This window comes from Camellia sinensis, chromosome 11, assembly GCF_055761805.1.
Source record: "Camellia sinensis isolate YWXY chromosome 11, ASM5576180v1, whole genome shotgun sequence".
Lineage (NCBI taxonomy): Eukaryota > Viridiplantae > Streptophyta > Magnoliopsida > Ericales > Theaceae > Camellia > Camellia sinensis.
The window spans coordinates 161173181-161191191 of record NC_138971.1 but is presented as its reverse complement, the minus strand read 5'-3'; the positions used below and the strand labels follow the sequence as shown (position 1 = coordinate 161191191).

Genomic DNA, 18011 nt, shown 5'->3' with positions numbered 1-18011 from the left:
AGAACTCTGTGAGTAACAACTGTGTAAAGATATGTTCAAAATGATTATCTTCTGAACAATTGAACTGTACTGTTTCTGAACTGATACTGTTAATTGAATGAATGTATGTCCTATATTCTGAACTGTATTGTGGCATCCTTAGCACCTACTGTTTATTGTTACTGTTACAGAGATCTCTGTCGGTTCCCTTGTTGGAACCACTACTGTTTACTGACTGATAGCCATCATGTACTGTGCCATCATGTACTGTTCAGTCTTTAAGACCTATTGTTTACTGTACTGTTATACTAATGGATGTACCACATATGACTGTACTGACTGAAATACTGATTTAATGAACTGTTTTCATTACTGTAAGGACATTCATTCTTAACCCCTTTACGCATTATGTTATTCACTGGGTTTTAGCTCATTGCTCATATATATATGTAGGTGTACAGGCACCAGAACGCGGCTAGAAACGTCGGACTAGACTCTTGTTTTGTCAAGCCAACCTATGTGCCTCACTGCGAGGTTCCGAGCCTGTCAAGTTATGGCTTAGGGGTCTTTTATTTCCCCCTTCTGTCTCTGTATCTGTTTTGTGAACTATGTAGACTGATAGCACTGTACTGTACTACTCTATAAGGGATTGAATCCCTATTCTGAATGAATGTAAATATTGTACATACTGTTCTGTACTATTTACGTATATATGTATGAAAAGTCTTTTTGCATACAGACTGTCACAGCTCATTGGACATTGTTTAATTACTATATTGGCTTCCGCCAGCCCCTGTACTCTGTATTACTGTATTACTGCTAAGCAGGCCTTCGGTAATCTCGAATTACTGGCCGGTTACGGTGCTAAACCCATAGGGGCGGGTTTGGGTCGTGATAAGAGTAGTCGACACAGAGTCACCATTTACCATTATTTTTACGGACCAGGAACACATTTGACAGCCATCTGGGGTAGTCCACGTTTTTGATAAACTGTGCCTTAAGGAGCTTATCTACTTCAGAAGCAATAAGAGTATTGCGCTCCGGGTGAAAGATGCACTGCTTCTGGCAGAAGGGTCAGAAATGGGGTTCAATGTTGAGATGATGGGTGATGAAGGATGGGTCAATACCCGGCATGTCGGAGTGGGTCCAAGTAAATACGTCGTTGTGTTCAATCAGGAGGGTAGTAAGGTCAGCCTTGGCCTAGGATGAGAGTTGGCTACCGATCTTGGCAGTTTTTGTCGAGTTGGTGGAATCGATAAGGACCTTGACAAGCTCTTCCACTAGTTCCCATTTGACCAGCTCATCCTCGTCTCTGACGTTGAGCCTTTCAATGATTATAGCCTCTTTTAGCTTGACCTCTATAAGTGAAGCGACGTAACATTCTCTGGCCACGGTCTGCTCTCCCCTCGCCGTGTCGACCCCAAGGTTGGTGGGGAATTTGACGGCAAGATGGAAAGTGGATGTGATAGCTTGGAAAGCATTTAGGGCGGTGCGGCCGAGGATGATGTTGTAAGAAGAGGGACAGTCGATGACGAGGAAGGTGAACAACTTTGTGATCTGCCGCGGGTATTCTCCGATTGTGATGGGAAGATTGATGGAGTCGATGAAGGTCACCCGATATCCAGTAAAACCGACCAATGGGGTTTGGAGAGGGGACGGACTTTCTTTCCCGACCTTGAGCTGGAGAAAGGCATTTAGGAAGATGATGTCTGAAGAACTACCGTTGTCGACGAGAACCTGTCCGACTTTGTAATTGGAGAGGAGGGCAGGGATGACGAGAGGATCGTCATGGGGGTAACGGATGTCTGTGCAGTCGGCCTCCGTAAAGGTGATGGGCTCCATCTACTACTTTGGGCAGTTTGGAAGGACGGTCCAATGTGACAACTTCTTTGTCTGAGCCCTGCCTTATTTTTCTGAGTTCTGCCCGCTGAGCCAAGCGGGATGGTCCTCCACAAGTAAGCCTGCCAACAATAACTCTGATCTCTCCAACAGGGGGGGTTACCTTGTGCCTGGGGTTGCTGTGTAGGGCGATCACGACCTTGGTTAGGTTGTGCGAGTTGTCGAGGAGGGGTGTGCCGGTGGTTGTTTCTGATGGGTTCAGTCCTTTGCCTCTGCTGAGGGCGGACTTCCGGGAACCGAATGAAATGTCCCTGACATATCAAGCCCTCGACCTGATCTTTGAGGTTAAAACACTCATCCGTATTATGGCCGTGGTCCTGATGAAAGCGGCAGTATTTGGACTGGTCTCGCCGGTTGGAAGGAGACCGTGACGGTTGGGGCCATTTTAGGGGATAATCTCGTTGAATCTAGTTTAAGACTTGTCCCATGGGGGAGTTGAGGGGTCTGTATCGTTCGAACCGGCCAGGCGGTCGGGTTGACGCCGACCGGTTGGCTCGAGGTGGTCGGTCGGTATACTGAGGTGTTTGGTGAGTGTACTGGGTGTTTCTGGTTTCTGAGTCCTTTCTCTTCTCTCTGGGGGTCGGGTTTTTGGCTGTTGGATCTTGTCGGGCGGTTAGGAAATCTTCGGCGTTCATATATTTTTGGGCTTTGGAAAGTAAGGTTGCCATGGAGGTCGGGGGGTTTTTGGAGTGGGAAAAAAGGAAATCAGGTGATCGTAGATCGGCCATGAAAGCCGTAAGAATGACCTTTTCATCATTTTCTGCCACCTGCAAAGCCTCGGTGTTGAAGCGGGTGACGAAACTGCGCAGCGACTCTCCCTCCGATTGACGGATGTTGAGGAATTAAGTTAACGGATGCCGTTGGCGCTGGGCACCAATGAAGTGGCTGAGGAAGGAGTCACTCAGGTGATGAAAGGTAGAGACAGAGTCCGTCGGTAGCTGACTAAACCACAGTCGGGCCGACCCCTTAAGTGTTACGGGGAAAGCCTGTCACATGATTTCATCGGGGAATGCCTGGAGGATCATGAGGGTCCTGTAGGTCTCCAAGTGATCGACTGGGTCCGTTGTACCGTCGAAAGAGTCGATCGAGGGCATTTTGAACTTAGGAGGTAAGGGTTTGTCCCTGATGGAGGCAATGAACGGTGAGTTGGCTATGGTAGATGGTTTATTCTATATGTTCTGTATGACTCCTTGGAGCTGGAGCTTCATGGCTCGGAGTTCTGCGTCCCAGAGAGGAATGTTGTCACCACCGGAAGGTAGCGGAGGCTGGACACTACTGGCCTCTCCCTCGGGGGTGGGTGCCTGGACCGATGGATGTAGGGCCCGGGATGGCAGGTTCATGTCTGAGGGAGGGGGTCGCAAGCCTTCCAAGTTGGGTAGGTAGGGTTGTTGGATAGGATGGCTTGAGGTTCAGTCTTAGTTGGGTGGGATCTCTTGAGGTGGAGGAGGAGGGACGAGAAGGTCTCTTTGAAGCAAAGCATTGATCAGGGCTTGGTTTTGCTCTACTAAACGATTGATGCTGTTGGTAAGTTCTGTGAAGTACTGGGGCGGGTTGTTTGGATTGCGAGGGTCGGCTTGGTGGTCGGCAATATTGTGGTGAGAAGCCATGGATCTAGTTGTGGCCATCCACCTTGGTGGGTGGCAGAAAGGGGTTATTGGGAAAGGGCCTCCGGCGACAATGAGCACAACTAGCGCGTGGAGCAAAAGGATTTCCCACAAACGGCGCCAACTGATGATACAACGTGTTCCAGATGGAATGGGTTGGACTGATCCGCGCTTCCCAAACCAGTGTTCAAGGTACCAAGTCCACAGAGAAACCTGCACAAGAGTTAAACGGGGAACGAGGAGTACCCCAGCGAACCCTCCGACGAGCAAGTTAGAAAGAGATATGGAATGTCGAGATAGATTAGTGATAGAAAAGCTTAACCTTTTCTTTGTTTTCAATGCCTGCTTATATCATCTGCTAATCATTTCGTTGTCCCTTCCGACCTGTCATCTTGGGCCAAAGTCTATGCTCTAGCTTACCTTGTTCATGGTGAAGCCGTTCTGTCTTGACGGAGAGGGGTTATCGCAATAAATGCTGTAAGGAACTCCATTAATGACTGATGTGCAGTGCAATAACTTTGTAAGATCTTTGTCTGCTTATGTGGCTTGTCCTTCTCTTGCCACGTGTTTAGATGTCATTGGTTCTTAATGCCACGTTGAGCTCCAGCAACGTTAGGTTTTAGTATTTGAGTTATATATTGAACCCTAAGTGATGGGCTATAACCTTTATAGGTTTACTCGTGTCAATATTTGGAAAAAAAAATCTACCAAAGCGAGGCTAACATATTTCCAATTAGCTTTTTGTTTTTGAATGGTTGATGTTTGTTGTTTGGTAGCAGGGTTACTGAATGGAGGGTTGTTTGATGTTTTGAAATGGTTGTTGGTTTGAATGGAGTTCATGGCAGCAGATTTACTAGTTTGTTTTTCATGTGTGTTTTTATGCGGTACTGCCGATGTTTTGCTGATTGGTTTGATGGCTTGCTGATTGGTTTTCATTTTGTACTGTTGTTGTTGTGTGATGCACTGCTGATGTCTGCACAGGTCTCACTGCTCACTGGTCTCCTGCTACTACTGTTGCTGATTACTTTGTTGCTTATATGCTTGTATAGTTGTTCTGTTCTTTTGGAGTGTTTTTGATTGATTTATCACCAATTTTGAGTCAAGTGCTAGCATATAATTGTACTTTTTTTGTGGTGTCAACCTAGTTGAGCTTATTAAGGTTAACTATGATACTTTTTACAGTTTCCTACTTTATTGATGTAATTTTACATATTATGTATTTTTTCATCAATAAAATTTTTATTTTTATTGATAAAAAAAACAAAAATTATAGGGCTGTTCATCACGGTATAAAAGGCAAAGATTCAGAGACAAAACTCTTTGATTTTGACATAATGATGAATCGGATGTTATGTCTTTTCATGCTTTCGTGCAGTCATAAAATTCTATTTTGACATAATGATTTTTTTTTTTTTTTAATTTCGAGTCTTTTTTTTTATTTTTATTTACTTAGTTTAGATGTTTTTTAAAAAAAATTAAAAAAATTACTAAAAATAAAAATAAGTCCAATTTTATTGAAAAAAAAATCTTAAAAATTAACTTATTTTTGTTTTCTGTGAACATTTTTAATATATATTTTTTTTAATAAAGATTTTATTTAACATGTTCTCTTGAATTAGTTACATTAAATGGTCCCCCATTACCCTAACCACCATTACACTCTCGTGAACAATCTTTGGAACATCCAATTTTTTTTTTGTAATAATAACATATATCCACGAGTCAAAGTCATATTCAATATATATATATATATATTTGATAACTCTCGAGCTAGATATTGTTCCGTGGATTGACTTCAAAAAAATTATTTGCATTTAAAATATTTTGAACTTGAAATTTGGAGGGACCATACCTCTGAATACCAAATCACTATTTAAATTAGTTGCTTAGACCATCTCCAACGGTGAACCAAAACTGATATCAGATTTAAATTTTGATGAAAAATGTACTTTTCCATGCTCCAACCGTTGCATCAAATGAATATCAAAATGAGAAATCAGCAAAAAAAGTATCAAACTGAGAACAAGTTCTGGATTTTACCAAATCACTGTTACTGACCGTTGAAAGAGATACATCGGTTGCCCGGCCGGTTGCCCGGCCGGTTGACCAACCGGTCAACCGGTTCCCTTTGAAATAGCTAGGTTCAAACCAGTCAAAAAAGGTTCAAACAGGTAAAAAAAAAAAAAAAAAAAAAAAAATTGCCCAAACCGGTCGACCGGTTGGTCAACCGGCCGGTCGACCACCCGGTCGACCACCTCCCCAAATCTGCTTTGATGCTCACCGTTGGAGCGCCTCGTATCAAATTGAAAAAATCGTCATTTTTTTCGACAGATTTGATGAAAAAAGAAGTGTAGCGTTGGAGATGCTCTTATTCTGATCAAATGTCAAACGCAAATTAATTCATTGCAACTTTTTTTTAACAAGAAAATTACAAAATGAAATATCTCACTACAAAAAATTATATTTTTGTCATCTACTTTTACCGACTAAGGGGTTGTTTGGGGTGTCCTAAATAAGTGCATTTTTTTGTCTTTTTGGACTAAAAAGTTGAGAAAAAAATATAAATGTTTGGGTTAACTTTTTGACTTTTTATGAAAAAATGTGCATTAAAAAATTGTATAAAGAAGTGTGTAGGAGAAGATTAGTTTTTCGCTTTGTTGAGCCAAATTGGTGTAAGAAATTATTGGCTACTTTTCGGGCATTGCACTGGACGGTTTTGTTCGGCCTGTGGGGGCCATCACGGGTCCCATTTTGATAATCTGAACCGTTGAATGTGTAGAACTCGTCGAGTACTATATGCCTATATAAAATCACGTTCATCGGATATCGGTAGCTATCTGATTAGATTTTTTTTTTCAATCGTTAATTATAACACCATCCTTTTTTTTTTAATACAAAACTGATTTGATCATATAGTTATCGATTTCCGATCAATGTGATTTTGTACAAACATATAGTACTCGATGAGTTTTACACATTGAACGGTTAAGATTATCAAAACGGGACCCGTGATGGGTCCCCATGGGCCGAACAGCAGTGTGTTCAATTGCACCCAATCTGTTCAGATTTGTTTAGCCACACGCAGCACAGAGCAGTGATTATTGTGATTGCTGAGTTGTACTTGGCTTGCAAAAATTAATTTTTTAACTTTTTTTTGTGAATAGTGATAACTTTTTAGCTTTTTGAGTAACTTTTTGACTTTTTAGTTTTTTGGAGAGATGCTAAACTTGGCCTAAATATTATTTAGTCACAAAAAGTAAATATTTGCCAACCAAATAAAAAATAGTAGTCAAAAGTTTTTATTTTCCACGACTAATGTGATATAGTCACAGAAATGCTGTATTCTGCAACTAATTTGAAATATTTGTCGTGAAAACTAGATATGAAAAAGAAAAAAAAAAGGAGAGAGAGAGAGAGATCCAAAAAACATGATTTCTCTATAATTTCTTGTAGTGTCTACTCTTAAATTTCTCTATTATTCTATTTTAATACACTCAAAATCCATGGATTGAGATAACACGATAGAAAATTTTGGAGACAAAAATCTTCCTAACATATGATGAGAGCTAAGTTTAAAATATATGAAACTGTTTGTGATATGCTATCCAAAACAGACCAAAGAATATGTATAAAATTTTATACTTTGATGTAAAACGAACTATTGATTAGCTGTGTGAAATGACAATAATCTTACTTTTCTTCTAAGTAGACAGCTAAATATTAATTTTCACCTTTTCTTCTGTCTAACCCTTTTCATGAAAGTTTATGTGTCAACTATTTGGTTATAAGTTTGTGTGTCAACTAGTTGGAATTGTTGTATCTTCGCTTTGTTGCTTTCTGCTCCATCGGCCTTTATTGTTTGACATCATTGTATTTGTTACTTGATTTATCATCAATAAAGTTGCTTTTTTACTGTTTCAAAAAAAAAAAAAAAAACTATTTGGCTATATGTTTCATCTGTAGCCATAGTCCATGAAATAATAGAAGGCCAAACAATTTGTTTCTATGCAGTGAAACACTTTTAGACCCGTAAAACAATTCAGTGAAAGAATCTAGAAAAAATTACAATTCAGTGTATATTTTTAAAAAATAACTTCAAATCAATGGTAAAATTTATCCACTTTCTTTTGATTGATCAAAAACAATAAAATAATTGAAGTTATAAATATTTCCTTGAATTTATAAATATTTTGTGAAAATACCATTGATTTGACATTTCTCTAAGAATCTATGCAATTGCTAGAGTTTGGGAAACTAGAAAATTCATATTTTTTTCCATAACTAATTCCCGCTATCTCCAAAATAAAAAATTAAAAAAAGAAGGATTATCTAAATTGGTATGTCGGTGAAAATACAACATATAAGAATTTTAAAGATCAGATTTTTTGAGCCCTAAAATTGAAAATTTTGTTGCAAAAAATATTTAAAGACCAATTTCTATAGTTGTGAGGATAGTCGCCAAAAGGTAATCTCAAAAAGTCAAAAATAAGACTTTTAGCGACAAAATTTAAAAAATATTACTAATAAATACATTTATAGGGACAATAATTTGGCTTTAAAAGAATAATAATTTATCACTAATGTCCAATTTGCGCTGTTAAAAATATAATAACGATAATTTCGACAACAAAAATATTTAGTCTTTAAAAAATAATTTTATTCCTAAATTTTTGTTTCTAAAACCTTATTTTTTGTAATGAAATAAAAATTATAATAAATATCAATTCATAGCCCATTAATGATTCGATCAATAGATCTCGACATTTGTTTGAAGATAATAATTTTTAAAATATTCATGATCATATCACACGATTCTAATGTGATCGCTGAAAATACTCCAAAGCGGTTTGGCTTAGAAAAAAGAAAAAAGAAAAGGTAACCAAATGGTTTACCAGGACATTGCATGTTCAAATCTTATGAAAATCAAATATTTCAAATTTTGGGATCACTGGAGATTTACTCGATAGTTAGCTTCTCGAGGTTAGTTGAAGTGCGCATAAATGCCGAACACCCAATTTGCAAAAATAAAATAAATATAAAAATGATATAAAAGTCTACTTTTTAGAATTATTTTTTAGACTCAATGATGTGTCAATAATATTATTCTTTGATAAGTAAAGAATATTAATTATCAACTAATTATTTTTTTAACAGATCATTAATTTAAAAAGTGAATTTAACTTTTAAACCTGAATAGTAATCTTCAATAAAATATCAAAAATGCTAGAGACCCCAAAAATTCTACCAAAAGTTTTACCAAATGTCTTACATGGGTGTAGGACCCACGTAGGACCCACATTGTGTGAGTCCGACACCATGTGAGACATTTGGTAAAACTTTTAATAGAATATTTGAGATCTCTAACATTAGTCATAAAATATTACTACACACCAATACTCTTATTTAAAATCATGATTGAGTAAGAGAGAATTTAGGAGAGTCAACAAATTAATAGCACATTAATTTCAACAACATCCCCTCATTAATCTACACACCTAAAACCCAAATTTTAAACGCAACAAACGACTCAAAAACCAAACCAAACTGATCAAACACAAGAACTACAAGCACACAGAAACCAAACCATTCAAACTCAGTTCACCGAAATTACAAGTAGATTTAGAGAGGAGGACATACAAAACCAGGTGGAGGAGTCATCCCACAAGTTATGAGAGCTTGAAGTGCAAGAGGAATGAATATATTTAGGTTTAGAAGCCTAAGCCTTATTGTAGTGCATAGACAAATAGCTGCTTCAAGCTCTAGCAACCCTTGAAGCACTGGACAACACACATTCTCAATTGGATTGCCTAGTCCAATATGCACCAAACCTCCAAGTGCATCAACACATAACCCTAATTTTAGAGCATTAATCGGACAAGTCGGTGGAGCTTTAGGCGGTGGGTTAAGACCCGGAGCCCCACCACCTCCACCACCGCCACCGCCACCGCCACCGCCACCGCCACCGCCAGAAGGAGGTCCGGTGTAGGGTGGATATGGTGAAGAAGGTGGTGGGATTGTCACCGGAGGATTGGTTACCGGAGGGTTTATAATAGGGGGGATTATACCGGGTGGGTTTATAATCGGAGGAGTTATAACCGGTGGAGGAATAATTGGCGGCACGATGCCAGGTGGGTTGATTGAAGGAGGTGACACCTTGGGGGGACCACGGTGATGCGGTGGAGGCTTGGTGGTTGGTGGGTGGGGCCGTGGACTAGGGCGATGATAAGGCGGATGCGGTGTTGGACAATACCCACAAGCATATATAGGTGGCAAAGCCATTAACATGAAAATCAAATATATGAAGAACATTGCTGAGACCTTTGAACCACCCATGAATTAAGGCTTCTAAAGGTTCACTGCTACACTTTCTTCTTGGGTTTTTTAGGGTTTTGATCCTAGAGATTTTATAGCTGAATTCTATGAGCAACCCGTGATTGGTTTTCCAGAAAATTGAAGAGAAAGTGAGGGACAGAATGTAGATAGAACAACACCAAGTTGCTACAGAGAATTCCAAAGAGATCAATTAGAGAGTTTGGAACGTTGTGTTGATCATCGCGAACTCCAAGAACTCAATCCGTGAGTAGTTCAGTGGAATCCGTGAATAGGCCTTTTAATTTTCAGAACAATGTTTCTGTTTCACGAATTTCCATGGCTCATGAACTTTATTTTCTAGCCCTTTTTTTTTTTTTTTTTTACAGTTTTCTTTTTCTTTTACCTTCTGGGAAGACTGAAGATTTTGCAGCTTAGGGTTTTGTGTTGATTTTAATTTCGGGGCTGTCCTTTAGAAGGAATCTGCATGGTTTTGAGCTAAGCCTCTGAAATTACAGCCAAGCAATGAGGTGTTTTTTTGTCCTCTATCTTATGTTGTCAGAGGTACACAGGGACGGTACTTTAAACAAACTAGAGTGATATATTATATATATATATATGAAAAAGGTTGAGTTTTTTTTTTTTTCCTTCTTTCATGACCTTCACAATCCTCAATATATTAGAATTGGTTAACTTTTGACTTTTTATTTTTTGTTTTGTTTTTTTATTTTTTCTTACTATCACTCACTGATATGTGTCTGTAAAGATTGTGGGAGACAAGAAAAAAGAAGATCTTTATCATTTTTATATATATATATATATATATATTAAGTTAAAGTCCAAACATATTATTTGAAATTTATTTAGGTTTCGTTTGGAAAGAAGGGTTAGATTGGGTTTGAAACTATTTTAGTCACAAAAAGATAAAATAAGTTTTTTAATCCAATAAGAAAAAAAATCGCATCTAATCCATAATTATTATATTATTTCTCTCATAAAAAGTCAAAAAAATCAAATGGTTCTTTTGAAACGAGGTTTTTTAGCAAAAAACCAAAAAATTAAAAAGTTAACTCACTTTCCAAATGAACCCTTAAGATACGAAATGTTTTTTTTTTTATAATTTAAAAAATTAGAAATATTATCTTATAAAAAAATTTATTTAAGAAAATTAATTGAAAAAAAGAAATTTTCAACTACTCTCCTATATAATAATAAAATTAGTTCAATTATTTATTGAAATATATTTCTGGCATAATTAAAAATTATTAATTAACTTAATAATTTTTTGATAAAGTGAATCATTTATTATGAAATTAAAAATTTTAAAAAGTTAAATATAATTTTTAAAATCATAAAAAATAATTTATATTTTAAACAAATGTAATGAGTTATATTTATGGTTTACCCTATGGGTGTGTTTGATTGGACGGACTGGAAAAGGGGGATTAGAATCCATCGGACTTGAGTCCTGGGACTGTGAATCCCCCGGACTATTTGGTCGGATTGGATATGTATCCTGTGTTTGTTTTTTCATGGGATTAGATATCTGGATAGTACTATTTTCAGTGAATCCAACGTTTGGTTGGACGGACTGGATAGGATAAATGAACAAAAGACTATTTTACCCTTTTTCAATTGTTTACTAAGTAATAGCAATATTAAACATATCTTTAATATTTTAATTATTTTTAGTAAACATTAAACATACTAATGGTTAAATTTTGTTTAAAGATATTTAAACACACTAATATTGATAAAAATATTTGACTGGTACAGATTATTTTTATTTAAACAAATAAAAATTTATTGTTGAAATTAAACATACTAATGGTTAAATGTTTAAATTTTTATTTAAACAATTAACATTGAAATTATTTTGATGTACAGATTATGTTTAAACAATTAACAATTAACAATTAAATAAATGTTGATGTACAGATTATGTTTAAACAATTAACAAATGTTGATGTAATTAACGATTAACAAATGTAGATGTAATCAAATGTTGATGTATTAAAACATAATTTAATAGATGTTAAATAAATATACATGTTGATGTACAGATGTTGAAATAATTTAATAAATATGTTGATGTACAAATGTTTAAATGTTTAAATAAAACATAATTTAAATAAATGAAATTATTTATTGTTGAAATTAAACATTAATTGTTTAAATAAAACATCTATTAAATTTAAATAATGAAATTAAATAAAACATAAACAAAATTTTAAAATAAAACATCAATAAAATATCTATAAAAAATTATTTTAAAAAATTAAATAAATAAAACATTAATAAAAAGTTAAATAAAATTATTTTATTTTTAAATTGAGACATTTAAATTTTATTAAAAATAATACATAATTAAATAGTAGAGGGTCAAAATTGTCATTTTCGCATCTAATCCAAACAGTGATTAGTCCCCCCAAAACAATCCCACCCCCCCCAGGACAGGATAGTCCTCCATATGGGGACATGGAGTCCGGCCGGACATGGAGTCCAAACAGTAGATAGTCCCCCCCTCTTATCCCCCCAATCAAACACACCCTATGTGTAGGTGAAAATCTGACCACACTGCAATCTTAGTATCCAGCTGGAGAGCACCGACAGAATAGATGGCACCTGACTTACCTGCAACAGAAAAAGAAGACTCTGGTGGTAGTTCGCCACCCGGGGGTACTCCGACGATCAAGTCAGTACTCAATATCTCTCAAAGATAATCAATAGTGCTAAACTCACTAGCTCGAGCATAAAAAGACATACCTTAGACCCATAATGGTGTCTCTCTTTTATAGCCAACTCAATCCTAGTCCCAATGAAAGCCTAACTCCAACGGACTCAGGATTACTGCTAATTTTGGACTCCCAATAGGATCAGGATAAGCTCTCTAAGAGTCTCATTTTTACCCAAACTGAAGTCTCTTCCCATTCTAGGACTCTTGTTCTTTATCTGCTTATCTTGGATTTCGGTATTCTCGTTGATAACCTCGGCTTAACCAAGATCATCTCGGCATCATGACCAGGACATGTGGCACCTCAGCTGGCACTTCGGTGACACCTCGGCCAGCACTTCGGTGACACCTCGGCCACGTGTTGTCATTCAAAAATTATGTCCCCACAACTGCACCTAGGTTCTATTACCTCGGCATCCTGAGGTGATGAAACCTATATCATTCCCTCCATTTAGCACGTCGGCTAAGCTAGTTTCATCATCTATTGCTGAAGTCAGAACTCGTTGGCTTAATATGACCGAGACCTATAATCTGCTTTCATCAATACTTTGGAACCAACAACCAAGTTCGTCCAAGTTTTTCAACCGAAACCGTCCTCCTAGCCGAGGTATTTGTTTCATTAAATAAAAAACTCCAAGTGTTTCATCACACGTATGAACTGGCATGTACAATATTTCAACCGAAACCGTCACGCATCTTTCCTCTACGGAGCTGTGTCTGATATGCGCCATTAAGTCGTCTCGCACTTACTTGCGCTGTCTGACAAGCACGTCGTCCCAAGCACCATAATTGCCATTTTGCCGTCATTTCATGCTTTTGATCAAAATCAACCCTCTCAAATCTTCCATTTGCTGCTTTTGCAAAGCTTTCTGCAACCAGTTTCACTCTCTTCCTCCGCTGAGGCTTTTGCTGATCCTTTCCGACTGCTGCCGTCGTCTGATTTCAGCGATCCTCATACTGGCTTCACTTTTTTTGGTAAGCCACTGTTCCTCCTAGTTTCAATTTTTGTTGCTCTTCAAGAGTTTTTGCTTTATTACTTGTTGCCATTGCCGTTTTGCTCAAGTATTCGATTTTATGAATCATGTATCTCAGTGTGTCTATTTCATGATTTTGTTTTTGCCCAAGTCTTGAATACGCATACTGTTCACAACTTTCTTGCACTTTTGCCACTGTTCTTGGCCTTGTACCCTTGCATATACTCTGTCACAGTGTTCTTGATGATTCACCACTATTCTTGGCTCTAAATTTTCTCTTCTTGTCTTTTCTTGTTGTATTTCCAGATTCTTGCCCTCGTTTCTGTTTTCTGCATAGTCCTAGAACCACGTCCCTTCTTCAAATAGATGTCGAGATAACAGTAGAGAAGCTTCTCCAACTGACTGCCGAGGTTGAACTATCGTCAATCGTCAAAGCAAATCAGTCCGACGTTCTTGCTTTAGTCCCTAGTTCTTAGGGTCTTCATTCTTGTACTTTTGTTGTCTTTGCGTATGTAACTTTGTTGCTTCTGAACAATGTTTGTTGTTCGCCGATGCGCCACTGCTTTGTATTTGAACAAGAAATCACTTTACCAGGTCGAAGTGCTTCTTTTAATGCATGTTTGTATTTTTCTGAGTATTGAATGCTTTCTTCTGCTTACTGCCTGTATGCTTCCCCATACTTTAGAATTTTTTCAACTTTTTTCGAATATATCCTACAAATCATTTCGGGGTAGTACACCTCGGACTAACATAGCCTCGGTACTTTATTTCTACAAGTGTGTTCTTTAACAGAGGTATTCAAGTGTTGCTTCCTCATTTGTACTTGCCTTCTTTTATGCATGCTTTACTTTTTCCAACCTTCTAAGCTTTTAACAAGCTAGTTGGTCATCTCGGATGATCATATCTCGGAAAAAGTCTTTTAGTGTGATCTCGGCTATACCAAACTTGTAAATTGCTAAAAAATTTCAACAAGTGGTAGACTTCGTAATCTTCAACTATTTCAACTTGTAAATTGTTTTAAAATTTCAACAAGTGGTAACATTATCATTCCTTCTCCTTGCCCACTAATGTGAACATAAGTTGCACTTAGGATCACATTATGGAAGTTGGCTTCATGCCGTAGTCACAGATCCTTTCTAGCTGATGTGTTCTTCTTTTTACTCTTGTATGGAAAAATAATTTGCATGTCTTCAATTTACACCTTAACTGTGTAATCTCCTCGGGGTGTAACACTTCGGTTGTACCCACTAATCGGTTTATCTCAGCCTCGGTTTAATATTTGAAAACATTGTAACAAATGTTTTCACAAGTGTTGCTAAAAAATTCGCCACTTTTCTTTTACTTCTTAAGACTTCTGTCTTTCATTATTTTCCAAGTCCTGGGAACATGGTAATCTCGGCAAGTATGTAAATACTTTTTTCAGTATAACCTTGTCTTGACTTGTAAATTTTTCTTAAATTTCAACAAGTGTTAAACATCATTTCGGTTTAACTCTGCTTGTAAATTTTTCTCAAGTTTTAACAAGCATTTGAACATTATATCGGTTTAACTCAACTTGTAATTTGCTACAAATTTCAACAAGCGTTTAAACAATGATCTCGGTTTAACTTCAGCTTGTAAATTGCTACAAATTTCAACAAGTATTTAAACAATGATCTCGGTTTAACTTCAACTTGTAAATTGCTACAAATTTCAACAAGTGTTAAACAATGATCTCGGATTAACTTCAACTTGTAAATTGCTACAAATTTCAACAAGTGTTAAACAAGAATCTCGGTTTAACTTCAACTTGTAAATTGCTACAAATTTCAACAAGTGTTAAACAATAATCTCGGTTTAACTTCAACTTGTAAATTGCTACAAATTTCAACAAGTGTTAAACATTAATCTCGGTTTAACTTCAGCTTGTAAATTGCTACAAATTTCAACAAGTGTTAAACATTAATCTCGGTTTAACTTCACCTTGTAAATTGCTACAAATTTCAACAAGTATTAAACAATAATCTCGGTTTAACTTCAACTTGTAAATTGCTAAAAAATTTCAACAAGTGTTAAACATTAATCTCGGTTTAACTTCAACTTGTAAATTGCTACAAATTTCAACAAGTGTTAAACAATAAGCTCGGTTTAAGTTCAACTTGTAAATTGCTACAAATTTCAACAAGTGTTAAAAATTAATCTCAGTTTAACTTCAACTTGTAAATTGCTACAAATTTCAACAAGTGTTAAACATTAATCTCAGTTTAACTTTAGCTTGTAAATTGCTACAAATTTCAACAAGTGTTAAAAATTAATCTCGGTTTAACTTCAACTTGTAAATTGCTACAAATTTCAACAAGTGTTAAACATTAATCTCAGTTTAACTTCGGCTTGTAAATTGCTACAAATTTCAACAAGTATTAAACATTAATCTCGGTTTAATTTCACCTTGTAAATTGCTACAAATTTCAACAAGTATTAAACAATAATCTCGGTTTAACTTCAACTTGTAAATTGCTAAAAAATTTCAACAAGTGTTAAACATTAATCTCGGTTTAACTTCAACTTGTAAATTGCTACAAATTTCAACAAGTGTTAAACAATAATCTTGGTTTAACTTCAACTTGTAAATTGCTACAAATTTCAACAAGTGTTAAACATCTTTGTCTCTCTCTGCCCCCTAATTGTGTGTTTCTTTTTTATCTTCTAAGATTTGAGATTTTGCTCACTGAACTCTTCTCTTCTTGGATTTAAGTGCTGAGCGCTTGTTTTCTGGAATCTTGGATCTACTCACTCAGGTTGACCTCTTCTCTTCTCGGACCTATTCATCTGGGCCGAGAACATGTCTTCTGCGGGATCCGGGATTTGCTCACTTAGGCTGAGCTCTTTTATACTCGAATGGCGGGGGTGTTTGTTTCAGTTTTTCAGAGCCAACTTATGGCTTTTAGCTTTGAAAAAGTTATTTTGGATTGTTTGGTTAAACTTATTTCAAACAGCTTCTGATTCTAACAGCTTATTTTAACTCAAAAAAACTGATTCTGAGAAGCTGCTCACCCCTTGCTTCTGATTATCAGCTTCTGCTGTGGACATGTTAATTTATGATTATATTCTTAAATTTTTTTATTTTTTGTTTTTTTAAAAATAGAAAAAGACTCAAATGGACTATAGATTATTATTATTATTATTTTTTATGAGAAATGTAGACAAATAAAAAATAAAAATTAATTGAAAAAGCTATTTCACAACTTATTTAACAAACACTACTCAGCAATTTAAATCTATAATCCAACAGCTACACCAAACAGATTAACAACTTCTGATTAAAGTCATAATCTATAATCTGTTAAGCTATAATCTATAAGCTGTTTTAACAGGTACACCAAACGGGGCCGTCATCTCCTTGGGAGCGCTCATGTCTCCTGTCTTTGCGTCCCTTCTGGAAGGGTCTTCATTCTGTTTATGTTGACACATTCTCCATCTTTGCTAAACTCGTCGTTTTCGCTATGTTGATCTTGTATGATGATGGCCATCTATTCTCCTTTCTTTCCTATAGACGGCGCCAAATTGTGTGGGTGAAAATCTGACCACACTGCAATCTTAGTATCCAGCTGGAGAGCATCGGCAGAATAGATGACACCTGACTAACCTGCAACAGAAAGAGAAGACTCTGGTGGTGGTTCGCCACCCGGGGGTACTCCGACGATCAAGTCAGTACTCAATATCTCTCAAAGATAATCAATAGTGCTAAACTCACTAGCTTGAGCATAAAAAGACATACCTTAGACCCATGGGGTGTCTCTCTTTTATAGCCAACTCAATCCTAGTCCAAATGAAAGCCTAACTCCAATGAACTCAGGATTACTGCTAATCTTGGACTCCTAATAGGATCAGGATAAGCTCTCTAAGAGTCTCATCTTTACCCAAATTAAAGTCTCCTCCCATTCTAGGACTCTTATTCTTTATCCGCTTATCTCAGATTCCGCTATTCTCGTTGATAACCTCGGCCTAACCAAGATCATCTCGGCATCATGACCAGGACACGTGGCACCTTGGCTGGTACTTCGGTGACACCTCGGCCACATGTTGTCATTCAAAAATTATGTCCCCACACCCTATATTTTAGTGTTTGGGCTATGAGACGGCTGGCCATGGCCGGTAGTGCTGTTGGGCCTATGATCCATTATGATAATGGTGAGTAGTGAATATTTTGATTTGTCTAAATTGATCAAATTGAATTGAATATTTACTGTATTTTGAATGGATGTATGATGACGAGCGGATTTTTTTCAATCCACCTAGTTTTGAACAAATGGCGAATTTAAGATTCCTTTGGCCACAACTGAACAGTCAAACCGTGAGCACCCTTAGTATTTTATAAAACTTTGTGTTTTTAATTTTTTTAAATATTATGTTTGTGTTTTCAATTGAAAAAGATGTTAGATATTCTGTTATGTTTTGTTTTTAATTTGGAATCCTTTTATCAAATGGCAAGTGTTGATATGTAGTATTTTTGTATAAAAAAATATAAAGTTT

At 36.5% G+C, this 18011-nt stretch overlaps 1 protein-coding gene across 1 annotated transcript; it reads right to left on the bottom strand.

Moving 5' to 3' along the window:
• Positions 1-8879: 8879 nt before the first annotated feature.
• LOC114273811 (Bifunctional inhibitor/lipid-transfer protein/seed storage 2S albumin superfamily protein) lies at positions 8880-10131 on the bottom strand. The gene has a single exon (XM_028215633.2). It carries the CDS (start codon positions 9813-9815, stop codon positions 9102-9104), a length of 714 nt encoding a protein of 237 aa, XP_028071434.2. The 5' UTR covers positions 9816-10131; the 3' UTR covers positions 8880-9101.
• Positions 10132-18011: the final 7880 nt, after the last annotated feature.